Source organism: Melospiza georgiana, chromosome Z, assembly GCF_028018845.1.
Source record: "Melospiza georgiana isolate bMelGeo1 chromosome Z, bMelGeo1.pri, whole genome shotgun sequence".
NCBI lineage: Eukaryota > Metazoa > Chordata > Aves > Passeriformes > Passerellidae > Melospiza > Melospiza georgiana.
The window spans coordinates 16,786,346-16,801,355 of NC_080465.1; the positions used below are offsets into that span (position 1 = coordinate 16,786,346).

General features: G+C 43.9%; 2 protein-coding genes across 2 annotated transcripts in view; one reads left to right on the forward strand and one right to left on the reverse strand.

Moving 5' to 3' along the window:
• Nucleotides 1-8,201, reverse strand: part of MOB3B (MOB kinase activator 3B) — an 88,341-nt gene extending 80,140 nt beyond the window's left edge. Inside the window, exon 1 of the mRNA XM_058044233.1 lies at nucleotides 8,062-8,201. The gene's annotated coding sequence lies outside the window, so the exon portion shown is untranslated. The remainder of the gene's footprint in view (nucleotides 1-8,061) is intronic.
• IFNK (interferon kappa) lies at nucleotides 433-999 on the forward strand. The gene has a single exon (XM_058044234.1). It carries the CDS (start codon nucleotides 433-435, stop codon nucleotides 997-999), a length of 567 nt encoding a protein of 188 aa, XP_057900217.1.
• Nucleotides 8,202-15,010: the final 6,809 nt, after the last annotated feature.

Consider the following 15,010-nt stretch of genomic DNA (forward strand, 5'->3'; position numbering starts at 1 on the left):
TAGCCAGGGATGTGATTATCTTTTACTGTCTTTGCCAACTTAAGCATAAAAGTAAAATTTTTCAAGCAGGATCACCAATTCTAGTAAGAATATAAGAAGATGAAATGTTCTTGCCACATTCTAACCTGCTAATCTGCCAATATCCTGTGAATCACTGGATTGACTGATTTACTCATTTTTCAATTAAATACAGCAGAAATGAGCAAAACCTTTGCAACCGTGTGAAACTGAAATAAACAGTAAACCTTGGCAGGACTGTAGTTGTTAGAAAGAGCAACTCCCACACAGTGAGTAATACCCAGTGTGTTGTACAGATGAAATAAATTGAGAGATGTGAAAGAGAAGCATGAAAGCAAGATAAGACAACCAAGAAACTGCAAGCTTACAGATCTGCAAAAAGGAAAGGAAAATAGTGCTGACTGCTTCATCAGCATGACCATTATGGTTCAGAGAAGTTTACTGCAAATTTGCATGATAATGGCATTGTACATCAAAATCTCACGTTCAGTTTGTCTTTTCCAAGGAAACAAAGTGAACTACCATATCATGAACTTTCTGTGGAAAATGGGTGGTTATTTTCCCCAGCAATGTCTCAGCGAAACAACTGATTTCAGATTCCCTGTAGAGATTATCAAGGTCACAGAGAAGAACATCATAAGGATCATCTATGAATTTCTTCAACACATCTTCCAACTATTTAGCAAAAATCTTCCTGTTGATGTTTGGAATACAAGCAAGATTGAGAGCTTCCAAAATGGAATTCATCATCAAATTGAAGAACTGGAGACATGTTTGTCAGAAGAACAATCAAAAGCAAGAAACAGTTTTCAAACATGGATCCTAAAAAGCTCGACATATAGCATAAAAAAGTACTTTCAAAGAATCACCAATTTCTTAAAAGATAAGCAATACAGCCATTGTTCTTGGGAAGCAGTTCAAATGGAACTGAGAACATGTCACAGAATTTTTGACAGTCTTTTGAAAAAAAAAACTACATAAAGAGGTAAAATCTTCTATGTTTTGTTTCTTTTTAATAATACAATAATTTCCCTCATCTTGATATGTTTTTCATATCCACATTTTAATAACTTTCAAATTGACAGTTGGGACTTGGTTTCAAAAAACATTCAGTGCTCTAAGTTAAACATGTAGAGTACTCAAATGAAAGAGCATTTGGTATCATTGCTTCTGTAGGTCTTTAAAAATACAAGTGGATATTGCTCCTGTATTGTTTCTCTGCACTATTTTAAAAAGGTTTTGTAGTTCTTCCACATAAAATAACAGTTGATTTACAACCTGAAAAATTTACATACATTACTGCATAGATTTTTTATTTGCAGTACTTTCACTCAGGAAAAAAGTACGAGATGCAGACATGCATAAGGAAGATGGACCTTCCTGTAGTCTTATGCATTATGAAGATCTTATTTTACAAAACAAATGAGAATTTAAGATGACCAAGATATCTTTAAACTCAAAAAGTAATGACAGGTCCTCCCAAACAAGAAAAGTCAATTACCAGCTTTGATCTTTATTTTTCAAATATAATTGTCTCCATAGCCTATGGAGATATATTTATAGATATGAAATATACATATATGAAATAAATACACATGAACTATATATTTATATTTTTATATATATAGACAGATTTATATATATAGCTTCCTATATATATACAGCATACTGAATAACTATAGCATAGTTATTCAATACAGTTATTTCTATACAGCATATTGAATAACTATAGCATAGAATTTCAGGACATGTTGATTCACAACACTATGTAAAATATGTATGCATTCAATGTGCTTCAAGTTCATAAGCAGAAAAAATTAATCTGAAAAGAACTACTGTATGAACACATACTAAAAAATTTCTTCCCTCCCTCTTCCATCTTTCTTTCCTTCATTCAGGCAGAATCAAGCAGTACTTCAAATTATCATCTTCATCAGTTTAACCTTTACTCAAGACACCTTGAATACCCTATGGTCTCTATATCACTCCCTACTCATTTGAAAACTGGATGACCTCTAACATGGATTTTTTCCAGCTCAGATTTCATATACCTTCAAGTATATCTCATTTCTCATGTATTTTCATCACAAATTGAATATGTCAAACTTGAATGTAAGAAGGAGTTAAAATATGTCCATGACTTCTGGAACTGGAGAAGAAAAAGGGATTATTTTGACAAAAAATGTATATACTGTTACCATTACCTTCAGAATATTGAGATTTTGCTAAGAAGTTTAATTGCTGGATTGTAACTTGGGTTGCCTTCCTTTTTCTTAATTCAAATGAAATAGATATTTAAAAATCCCTTCTCACTTGGGGGGGGGGGGAGGAAAACTGATTCTGCATGCAGCTATTGCAATGAATTGGTATAATTCCTTATTCCAGGAATGCAACAACAGGGTATTTACAACTGGATGCCTAATTTTAGGCATCCAAATAAGACACTGGGCTAGGAAAATCAGGCCCACTCACTCCCCTCTCATATGCTCCTTCTTTACATAGACAGGGAGGAAAGAATGAGCTTCAGACTCCTGAATATAATTCTGCTTTCAATCACCAACAGGAGAGCTCAGTTCTGAACTGGTTGTATGGGAACATAAGACAAGTTTGGCACATAGATAATGTAACATTCCCAACTTTATTAGTCAGTCTGTTTTATTAATTTAAATATTTTGCAACTATGTTGACATTGAAGTGATGTCTGATGTCTGCAAAATATGTTCAAGTACACTTAACTCTGATTTTTTTTCCTTAATTTGCTGCTTTTAATGTGTGATTACTGTGGGGAATTAATGTAAACCAATTTTGGATACCAAACTCAAGGAAGTTGACAAACTGAAGGCTGTGACCTTGAGGTTTCCCTACACATAATGTATCAGGCAAGATGACATAAGGTAGTACGAATGTACCTATGTTTATATTTTACTTTCTTTGCTCTGCTCTACACTTAGATTCCAGTCTCTAAAAAGCCAAGAGTCAGCACAGACTTCAGCAGCTATGACTAGTAACAACCCTGCACAGCCTAGTGGATTCTAACTGGATTCTATCAGTTCTCCATGGAATCACAGCACGTTTTCGTTAGGTAATGACAGCACCTTGACCTAAAAAGAGCTCATCCCTGGACGGCATGGAAACATTCACTTCCTCCATCTGCTCTTCTGGGGAGGAACCTCAATGAACAGAATAAAGATATGCCTACTAACTCATGCATTCCTCATTGTCAATTTTGACTCACATTTCCAAAATGCAGACTGCCTGGGCTTTTTTGAAAGAGGGGAAGAGAGACCTCATCAGATCATAATTTGGGGTATCCAGGTGAGCTTACCTAACTGACATCAGCTAAGCTTTTATAGGGAACACAGCTATTTAAGAACTGCCCGTGCTAGCTCTCTGTAAAAAATCTGTGCTTTCACAAGTTACAGTTAACTGTATCTTACAGAAGAAAAAAGAAGTAACTGTAATCAATACTATTTTCACATTTCTCACCGGGAATTCAGTCTTAACCCTCCTTGAGGAAACAATATGCAACTTTCTACTCCTGTGAAAAGAACTGTATTTTCTGAAACTGAATATGGTCTTCTACTATTTAAAGTCAAATAGCTAAGTATTGCCTTTTTTTTCTTTAAATGAGTACTTAAAAATTAAGCACTGAACATTCTCATGAAAAATTCTAGACTAGTGCTGTTACACATAACTCTTAAAATTAAACTGTTTGTAACTTTCTATCATTGCTGTAACTGGAGATCAAAAGAAACAAAACCACGTCTGTTTGTTGAGGTTTGTTTAGTGTATTGGCTTTAACATATCTGTGAATAGACACCACTTCAATGTCTATCTTCATTGAGCACTCCAATACCATGCCGGTGGGTACAAGAACAAAGAGGGGGTGGGGGGAGGGAGGGAGACACTAAAATGGGAAAGTGAAAATAATTACTAATTATTAAAACTAGTAAAAATTTCAAAGCTATTTAAAATTTCGTTTAAGAAAAAAAAAAGAGACTAAATTTCAAGATCTTCTTTATTTTTTTTCCTGGTTAAAAGAAGAAAAAGTTAAAGCTCCTAGCATTTGTACTGTATTATACTGATCAATGAAAGGTTGGATTACTTTGAAATACAGACAGCTGTGAGCTGGAAAAGATAAACTGCAGTTCTGCTGAGAGGAAGAGCTGAAGTAAGGAATGAATAACCAAAGGGCAAGAAATCAGCTCCCCTCACACCTTTCCAGTTTCAGGACACTGGAAGTGCCACCCAAGTCAGTGCCTGGTATGAGGGCTCATGAGGCTGCTTTAAACACCTGCTCAGCACCCTCTCCAGAGGGTGCATTCTTCTATCTGCTAGAACTTGCTTTGAAACTTTAGAGTGGCATAATTTTTTTTTTTCATTTTTTCTATACCCAAACAAAAATCCAAGATCCAAAACTAATGCTTTCTACAGTGGAAAGAGAGTTATCTTTAAGACAGAAATGGACATCTATTACCAACCACCTGGATATACTACATGCTATTATCCACAGAATTCACTATATTCTTTCTAGATTAAAAACCTACACCTTTTGTCAGCATAAGGGTATGTTGAATCTTCAAAAAAAAAAAAAATTTTTATTTGATTATATTGGTGTGGTAAGCAAATGCCCTCAACAGCAGAAGCAGCAGATGTCTTAGATTAAAAGTGATGACAGACTTCCTAGACCAAACAGTTCTTAGAAACTCTTGGCCAAAGAGCCCCCTGCTGTTAAAAAGTGTGGTCCCATTAAGCTACTTGATTAGGCTAAGTCCCCTGTTTTCCTTCCAGGGGAAATCAAACAACAGTGATGGTTCACAAGATCAGATGACCCAGTTTTACATTCTTTCTTCCTCCCTTTCCCTCTTTCCAATCTCACATCCTTGTCCTGCTTTAATACTTGTTGAACTTTTTCCTGAGCCCACCACACAAACAAAAAATTATACAAAATACCCAAACAAATAAAATCCATAGTTTTGTTCAAAGGTAAAGCTTTAAAATCAGAGAAGAAGACCCACTGCATATGAGAACTAGCACGAAAGAGAAAGGGGAGTGTTGCAGCAAGACTGGGTAACAAGAACAGGGAGCAAAACCTCCTCTGCTTTTCTTGTCTGGTCCAAATGACTTTAAAAGAACCTCTCAGTTACACCACATATAATTGATCTTCAGCTGTATCTGCAGGTCCTCTGTAAGTATTTCTCCTTTAATATACTAATATGCTAATTACCCATCACTACAACCTTAGTGGAATGGCACAGTATAGTTTCTCTGGAAATAAATTTACTTCTGCAGTGCTTAGCTTAAAATTCCAGTTCTAGCTGACTCATGTTAGGTTTCTCTCTCCATCTTATCTGGACAGTTCTTGCCTAAGTCAGAAGAGGCTCACAAGAGGCTCAAAGACATTAATCTATCTGTCAATGGTGCCAAAGCCTCTGAGATAATACCCTAAAACAGAAGACTGAAAATAGCATTGGGTTTTGCCTAAAAAATTCCATCTGAAATCTCAGTTTACCTAACTAGTGATAAAGACTAAATATTAAACAAAGATGAGCACCATGTTTGTCCTATAAAATTTTTAAACCACTGCTATTCCAAATTACTCTGTGGTCCTTGTTCCCAGGGCACTAGGACCTCTCTGTTTCTCTCAGTTTCTGTTCCAAAACACAAATACCTTCCCCAGGGGCCTAACGATTCCAGGTACTTTGCTGGCAGTTAATAAAGAATATTTTTCAGGAGAGAAACACCAGCAAAGAAACTGAAGTGATCTGGTCCAGTCCCAAGTCTCACATCACTCGCTAATGCGTTCCAAGCAGCATCAGCTACTACACCAACACAACAGCAAACTGCATAAAATCATCACTGCAAGAGGCTTGATGCCAAGCAACATCCTGCCATTCTGCACCCACCTCCTTTTCTCTTTAGCACTTTCTGGATTTCAGTATTGCTTGACTGTACTCTATCTTGTGCTCCTTTTCTTTCTACCATACAGTCCACTTTCAGAATGTGCATATTGTCTGTTTAAAAAACATCAGTTTCCTCCTTCTGGTGTTTTTTTTTTTTTTTTAATTTTGTTTTGGTGGTTTTTGGGGGTTTTTATTTTGTTTTGGGGTTTTTGTTTTTTGTTTGGTTGGTTTTGTTTTTTGGGTGTTTTTTAGGTTTTGTTTTGTTTTTTGTTTTTTTGTTTTTGTTGTTGTTGTTCTTACGTTTGGGGGTTTTTGGGTTGTTTTTGTGTTCCCGGAATGCTCCTTTCTGTGTGCCATGGAGCAGGGAAGCACAACCTGTTCACCGGTCACAATTACTGGTCCACTCAGAGACTTGTGCAAATCTTTAATAACATGCTTTGCTGTGGAAAAGCAGGAAACAGGCTCTCCTCTACCTACTGCAGTGCAACCAGCACATAAATTGTCCAGTTAGGTATGTCCAAAACATTGTCTTACAAGTATCTCCTATTAAATACAATTTATATCTGTGTGTAAAATACAACTAAAAATCTCGGAGAACAGAGGCAATCCTGATGCCTATATAAAAAGTTGCTGAAATTTAGGCAGGGCTGGGAAGAGTCCTCAAACACCTTTATCCTTCAGACCACCATACAGCTATTCAATCAGAATATTTTATTTATGAAAGCTGTCCACAACCAATCCCAGAACAGGCTGATTTGACCATCAAATGGGAGCAAGAAGGCTTCTACATCTTCAAATGCCGGCTGGCAGCAGTCTTGCCAGAAGACAGATGATCTGCAGGGTCGATCACCTTCAAGCAGGACTCTCCAGGAGCCTTTGCCTGCGCTTGCACTGCAGTTCTCTTTTAAGCCAACAGCGGGTACCTCTAGGGCGTGTGAGTCCTTGCACCGGCAATTAAGAATTTTTCTGTAACAAGCCCTGGGTCCGTCTCTGAGACAGCAGCTGTCAGACTGTCACACTGCGACTGCAAAGACTTGCAGGGATTTCAAATACTGTGTTCCACTAGGGAACAAGAAGTTTAACACAAATCATTTTTCCTTGAGAAACCCTGCAAACTGAAAGCAAAATCCAGCACCCCGAGCCTGTGTATTCACAACAGACCTGGCAGATCAGCTGCACGGCACGTTTCTTGAGACACTAACTTCGCACACAGCATTAAAGCAAGGGCAGCAAAACTGCCCTTTTTAAGAGGCTGTGTCTCAGCATTTGCCACGGAAGACGACAAGCTACTGGCTGAGACTCCCACCCCTCTGCTCAACACGGTTACAACAGGACCAGCACGCAGGGCTCCGGACCTCGCCTCCCTGCGCCAGAGCACGGTGCGGAGAGGCGGCGGGAGCTCTGCGCCAGCCCGGCCCGGCCCCGCTCGTCGCCCCGCGCTCGGGCACCCGCCGAGGGCAGCAGGTCCACAGAGCCCGCGGCTCCCGCGCAGCAGCGAGCCGGCTCCTGAAGCTCTGGAGGAAGGACACAGAGACCTACCTCTGAAAGACGGGATGGGGAAAAGGGAAACAAACAAATAAACTAAACAGATAACGCACACCCCCTCCCCTCCCAAGGGAAAAAAAAAAAAAAAAAAAAAAAAAAAAAAAAGAAAAAAAAAAGAAAATAAGAAAAAAGAAATAAAGAAAAAAAGAACAGTAAAAGGAAAGAGGAGCACTTGGGAAAGAAGCGCACCTTCGTGCGGGCTGCAGCCCAGCCGCTGCTGCTCGGAGCGGAGCGCGCTCACCAGCACCATCCCATCCTCCCAGGCAGCGCCCACCACCTGTCGTTCCGGCCGGCACCAGGGGCACGTTCCGCCCCCGCCCGCGCTCGCCTCAGGAGAAAGCCCGGGGGCGCCAGGGCAGCGCGGCCGCGGGGCAACAGGAGCCGCACCCCGCGGGGCCAGCACCGGCCGAGCCCCAAAGCACGGCGGTCCCCGCGGGCTCGGAGGAGGTGAGCAAGGCTGTCACCCCCGCTTGGACCGAGCGCAGCGGGGAGCGGGCGAGCCGCTCCCGCACCACGAACGCGTCCCGCTCACGGCGGAAAGTTTGTGGGCGGCGGGACCGACCCTCCACCCTCTCGTGCGCCGGCCCAGCCTTACCTCCCATCCCTCTGGGCGCCGCCGCTCCTTCAGGTGCCTTCCTCGCCTGAGGGCCGGGAAAAGAACGCAACAGCCTGGTTTGGCTCCCCCGCGTATAGTCGGCTCGGCTCGGCTCGGCTCGGCTCGGCTCGGCTCGGCTCGGCTCGGCTCGGCTCGGCGCCCGTCCCGCCCCCCCGAGCGCCACCCCCGACGGGCCCGGGCCCCCGCACAGCCCTGCCGCGGCGGAGGGCGCCCCCTGGCGGGCATTGCGCCCCTGCCCGTGCGCGGCGTGACCCGGGCCCAGCGCGCTCCGCGGCCCCAGCACACACTGCCCCAGCACACACTGCCCCAGCCCCAGAACACACTGCCCCAGCACACACTGCCCCTGCCCCAGCACACACTGCCCCTGCCCCAGCACACACTGCCCCTGCCCCAGCACACACTGCCCCTGCCCCAGCACACACTGCCCCAGCCCCAGCACACACTGCCCCTGCCCCAGCACACACTGCCCCAGCACACCCTGCCCCTGCCCCAGCACACACTGCCCCAGCACACACTGCCCCAGCACACACTGCCCCTGCCCCAGCACACACTGCCCCTGCCCCAGCACACACTGCCCCAGCACACCCTGCCCCTGCCCCAGCACACACTGCCCCAGCACACACTGCCCCAGCACACACTGCCCCTGCCCCAGCACACACTGCCCCAGCACACACTGCCCCGGCCCCAGCACACACTGCCCCAGCACACACTGCCCCGGCACACACTGCCCCGGCCCCAGCACACACTGCCCCGGCCCCGGCACACACTGCCCCGGCCCCAGCACACACTGCCCCAGCACACACCCCAGCCCCAGCACACACTGCCCCAGCACACACTGCCCCGGCACACACTGCCCCGGCCCCAGCACACACTGCCCCTGCCCCAACACACACTGCCCCTGCCCCAGCACACACTGCCCCAGCACACACTGCCCGGCCCCAGCACACACTGCCCCAGCACACACCCCAGCCCCAGCACACGCTGCCCCAGCACACGCTGCCCCAGCACACACCCCTGCCCCAGCACACACTGCCCCGGCCCCAGCACACACTGCCCCTGCCCCAGCACACACTGCCCCAGCACACACTGCCCGGCCCCAGCACACACTGCCCCAGCACACACCCCTGCCCCAGCACACACTGCCCCGGCCCCAGCACACACTGCCCCTGCCCCAGCACACACCCCTGCCCCAGCACACACTGCCCCTGCCCCAGCACACACTGCCCCAGCACACGCTGCCCCAGCACACACTGCCCCTGCCCCAGCACACACTGCCCCAGCACACACTGCCCCAGCACACACTGCCCCAGCACACGCTGCCCCAGCACACACCCCTGCCCCAGCACACACTGCCCCTGCCCCAGCACACACTGCCCCAGCACACGCTGCCCCAGCACACACTGCCCCTGCCCCAGCACACACTGCCCCAGCACATACTGCCCCAGCCCCAGCACACACTGCCCCTGCCCCAGCACACACTGCCCCAGCACACACTGCCCCTGCCCCAACACACACTGCCCCAGCACACACTGCCCCAGCACACACTGCCCCTGCCCCAGCACACACTGCCCCAGCACACACTGCCCCTGCCCCAGCACACACTGCCCCTGCCCCAGCACACACCCCTGCCCCAGCACACACTGCCCAGCCCCAGCATAGACGGCCCTGCCCGAGGGTCAACCCGCGTCCCTTGGAATCACAGCCCATCCTGAGCTGGGAGGGACCCACCAGCATCATCAAATCCAGCTCCCAGCCCTGCACAGGATATCCCCAAGAGTCACAGCCTGTACCTGAGAGCTTTGTCCAAATGCTTCTGTCAGGCTTGGTGCTGAGGACCCTGTTCCAGTACCCAACTGCCCTGTGGGTAAAGAACCTTCTTCTGATAGCCAGCCTAAACCTTCCCTGACACAACTTCAGGCCATTCCCTTGTGTCCTGTCACTGGTCACCTGATTTATGGACTTTGTGAGTTTGTGACACTCGTCACAAATTCCTATTCTGGAGAGAAGAGATCAGTGCCTTCCCCTCCTCTTCCCCTTACAAGGAAGTTGCAACTGCAATGAGGTCTCCCTTCAGTCTCCTCTTCTCTAGGCTGAGCAGGCCAAGTGACCTCAGCTGCTCCTCATATGGCTTCCATGAAAGGCCCTTCACCATCTTTGTGATCCTCCTTAACACCCTCTTTAATGGCTTTATACCTTCTGTTATGGCACCCAAAACTGCACACTGGTCTCCAGACGAGGCTGCCCGACTGCAGACAAGAGCAGGACAATTACTTCTGGGAAGAGACAGCTTCTGGGAAGAGACCTAAAACCTAAATTAGGTTTTGGGAGAAAACCTAACTTCAGTTTAGGCAACAAATATGAGACTCTCACCAACCATAGAACCTGTAGCAGTAGCAGTAAAAGCCTTGGTCCCATGGCCCTCTTTCACTGAGCTCCTTGCAGACACAGTGCTCTGGAGGAGTTTGCCTCCTTAACATTATCCCAGCTGATGTGGTAGTCATCAGCATAGACACAAACCCTTATCTCAGGGTTGACTGATAGAATAAGTAACAGTATCCATGTTACTGTTTTATCAGCTAACGAGATTTTTGGTTTATCTAACCCATGGCATTTTTGGGAGTATGTTGATGCACAGTCATGTGTATAGAAATGCCCACCTTCGCAGTTATATTGTACTGATTGTCTCAGTAGGGAAAAACCCCGACCATTACATACATTCTCCCAGCTGACTATATATATACACACAAACTGGAAAAAAAGTTCTTTCTTTCTCATGCCTACAAAGATTTCTTACACCTTCCCATCTGACCCATCTTTTCTGCAGACAAAAAAGAAGCAGGAGGTGGGAGGAAAGAGAGAGAATAACAGCAGAGACCCATTTCACTGACACTCAACTAAAAGTAGGGTGGTTATAGGCCAAACTCTCTGTTCTTAGGTGGAAAAAATGCAAACCCAACAGCAATGCAGAATGAGTTTGGGAAATCCTGGTTTCACTGAGTGAATGAACCCCAAATTTCCCTATTTTCCAGCAGCAAAGACCCACAAGGGTACAACCTGACAAAGATGCAAGACAAATAATCATGGGAAATTGAAGGTGATTTGTGAACAAGAGCAGTGCGGCAAACATTGAACAAGAACCGTCCACTTAATAGGTTTGCAGAAAATAGCAGCAAATCAACCAGGTTTGTTGAAAACTACTGTGCTTCCTTTCCCACTGTGAGAGGCAAAGAAGGTGGCCTCTTGCCCTGCTGTGGATCCCATCTGTACTGTCACTGAAGGCCCAACTTTTGTCTCCCTTCAAATTGGAGATGAAGTCAGGTAGCATCTTCCATGTGGCAGAGTCAAAGCAGAACCTTAGCTGGCCTGAGGGAAGGACTGAATCTGTGGCCTCTTAGATGAGAGGTTGGATTAGGAACTACTGGCTGCCAGACCAGAGGAGAAAAAGTGGATGGGTACCTGAGAAGCTGCCAGCCTGTTGTGACTGGGGCAGAAGACTGGTTTGCTTGGAAGGAAATACTCTACTGTGACTGATTAACTTTTATTTCCTAACACTTGCAAATAAAGATAATAGAAGTAACCCTTGCACCTTCACAAATACTGTAAGAAAAGTCTGAAAAGTGACCCTTTTTGAAACAATTTTCTATTTTTTATGAGGCAATCATAATGTTCCTTACAAATATATCTGAACAAATAGCAGTAGAAATAATCTTTTTTTGTGATAGCAGAAAGGTTTAAGTAGGTTTAAATCACTGGTAGAACTGCTTTTTTATATCATTACCAATTCCCTGCTTTCAGGCAGAATCAGTTCTTTTTTCTGCCCTGCAGAAACAGTTTGACATTGACATTACTGTGTTTCATATTTCTATGTACAAAATTAAAGACAATAAAACATGCATACAGAGAGTTTGCAGGATCACAGCCCTAAGAAGGAGTAGGTTAAAAAAGAGAAACTGTCAAACTCCAAATTTCCTAAGGTATTTGGAAAGGCTTAAACATAATATAAGGACAATGCCAGGTTAAAAAACAGTGACACAGTAAAATAATTTTCAGACAAGCACCCTGTTAAAACAACCGGACAATGAAAACAAGTAACTGCCTTCCCATTGTCCCCAAAAGTTAAAAGTTTGCATCCCTCTAAATGCTCCATGGAAAGATGTTTCAAAAAATGCAGTATGTGTAGTTTACAAGATCCATTTTGTTATATACACTCAAACAGGGACAGACAGTGCCTTTGAGGACAGCATTTTCTTTTCTGTGATTTATAATAATTAAAGCATATCAAGAACCTGCCGGCTTTGCTTAGGCAGAACCTATTTTTGGTGACAAAAGAAGAGCCCAGAAAGGACAAACTACAGACACAATTCTTTTCCTGAACTTCAATCTACAACCCCTTTATTTTCTAACATCAGAAATTACTAGAGTGCTGAAAAGCACATCAAGGACAGCTGACTTTCTGAACAGAAAGATGCCTGCTTTTCCATTCTCTGTAGTCATGTTGCAGTCTGGATCATTGCCATGGCTACATTCACCAGCATGTTTGATGGAAGCTGCTCCTTTGCTTCTGGGAGAGAAGCCAGAAACCAGGGCTGTGAACCCAATCAGTCAATTTACTTCTGCTGAATTTAACCAGGAGTCGATTCAGTCATCTATGCCCTATTATTCTTATCTCATACTGCAAAGTTGTTAAAGTCAAGGCTCTTTCCTCTTCCTACTACACAAAATACACAGCTAAAAAAAAAAAAAAAAAAAAAAAAGTAGGTCTTCAGATTAATTGTTGTCAGTACAAGCAAACTGAAATTCAATTTAATTTAGCATCAAATGGAGAATTACACAGATTGGACAATTCACATTGGTACGAACAATTTGAACTAGTAGGAATAACATGTTTTGATGTTGCTGTTTAGTATTAGGTGTGCTTGGATGCTCTGAAAGAACCAAAATTTTGTAAGTGGATCTTACAAGGATTGTTTTCCTGTGGCTCTTCTCTGCCTGTTTTTTTGTATTGTTTTGGGGTCTTGTGCCTGATAGGACTAAATTAACTTTGTCTCCTTGGTACATGACAAAATTTGTGTACATCTGTTTTTCTGCCCTGGCATAATACATACATTTTTTGTATTTTTGTCCCTTAATTTATCCTTTGATTTTACAAAAAGGGCTAGCAGGGGACAACAAGAATACAGGCATGTATGTAACCATGATGCTATCATAATCACTGTTTTCTTGGGAGAGCAGGATAAAATGAGAGCCTACTTCATCCTCTTTCCTTTTTCAAGTGGCCAGCTTATGGTTTTGATTTGAGTCTACAAGAAATTGCTGTGGCTTTGTTAATCCCAATTTAAACTTAAAGATAATTTTTATGACAGACTTCAAAGTACAGCATTTTTACTCCCTTCTACATCAAATATACTGGTTTCATTTTATGTGAAAGCCCTGAATCAGCTATCAGATGCTGGCACTAGACTGGCCCCTGTGTGTTGCAATGCCCACCTGGACTCAAGCAGGGTCAGATACACAACCTCAAAGCACACAGAAATGGCTAGAAGGCATTTACTACCTCAGCCCTTTAGGTACCCTTTGTATCTGTAGAGATGTTTTATGTCCCTCTTTAAGAGAGTTTTCCTTTTTCATCACCAGCATGACTTAGCTTTCCTCTGTTATCTTTAGAAAAATTACAAACATAAAAATTTGAAAGCATATAAAAATTCAACACATGCAGGCAATCAATTAATGAAACCTTGAATAGGCTCAAGTCACAATGTATGCAAACCTAAATATACTTTCTCCCTACACTCTTTCAGTTGGTAACCCAGAGGGTACTTCACATCAGTATCCATCATGGTTGACTCATGATTTTAACAGCTCTTTGCTGTTCACAGCATGACCATGTGGTACTGGGCATTAACTGCTGACTTAACTCCACCTTTCTACACAGTGAAGGCCTGTTGTCACAAGGACATATTTAATACAAGAGTGCTCTTTCATACTACACCAGATCATTCACACCACACTACATGAAATTTATGTGTATGCCACAGATCTAGCACAGTTGCTTCTCAGATATTTCTGGAAACATGCAGAGTGTTGACCAGCCTAGCCAATAATAGACAGAAAGATGGGCTGCAAACAGCTGTGGCTGCACTGCTGCTGTGTGCTGAAGGCAGGATGATGATGGGGTTGCTGAGGGAGTGTCCAAAGTACAGTGGTGAAAGAAGTGTTCTCTTGAGAGTTGCTGAAGGTGTGGTCTCTACCTCCTGTTCATGTGGGACAGATAGAGAATTTACATTCCATACCACACACATGCGCTCTTGTGATTACAGATAGAAGGAAACTGTTTCTTTCCTATAAAAAGAAGATGCAGAATTTTCTCCTTTTCTCTTTTCTTTTCTTTTCTTTTCTTTTCTTTTCTTTTCTTTTCTTTTCTTTTCTTTTCTTTTCTTTTCTTTTCTTTTCTTTTCTTTTCTTTTCTTTTCTTTTCTTTCCTTTCCTTTCCTTTCCTTTCCTTTCCTTTCCTTTCCTTTCCTTTCCTTTCCTTTCCTTTCCTTTCCTTTCCTTTCCTTTCCTTTCCTTTCCTTTCCTTTCCTTTCCTTTCCTTTCCTTCCTTTCCTTTCCTTTCCTTTCCTTTCCTTTCCTTTCCTTTCCTTTCCTCCTTTCCTTTCCTTTCCTTTCCTTTCCTTTCCTTTCCTTTCCTTTCCTTTCCTTTCCTTTCCTTTCCTTTCCTTTCCTTTCCTTTCCTTTCCTTTTCCTTTCCTTTCCTTTCCTTTCCTTTCCTTTCCTTTCCTTTCCTTTCCTTTCCTTTCCTTTCCTTTCCTTTCCTTTCCTTTCCTTTCCTTTCCTTTCCTTTCCCTTTCCTTTCCTTCCTTCCCTTCCCTTCCCTTCCCTTCCCTTCCTTTCCTTTCCTTCCTTTCCTTTCCTTTCCTTTCCTTCCTTT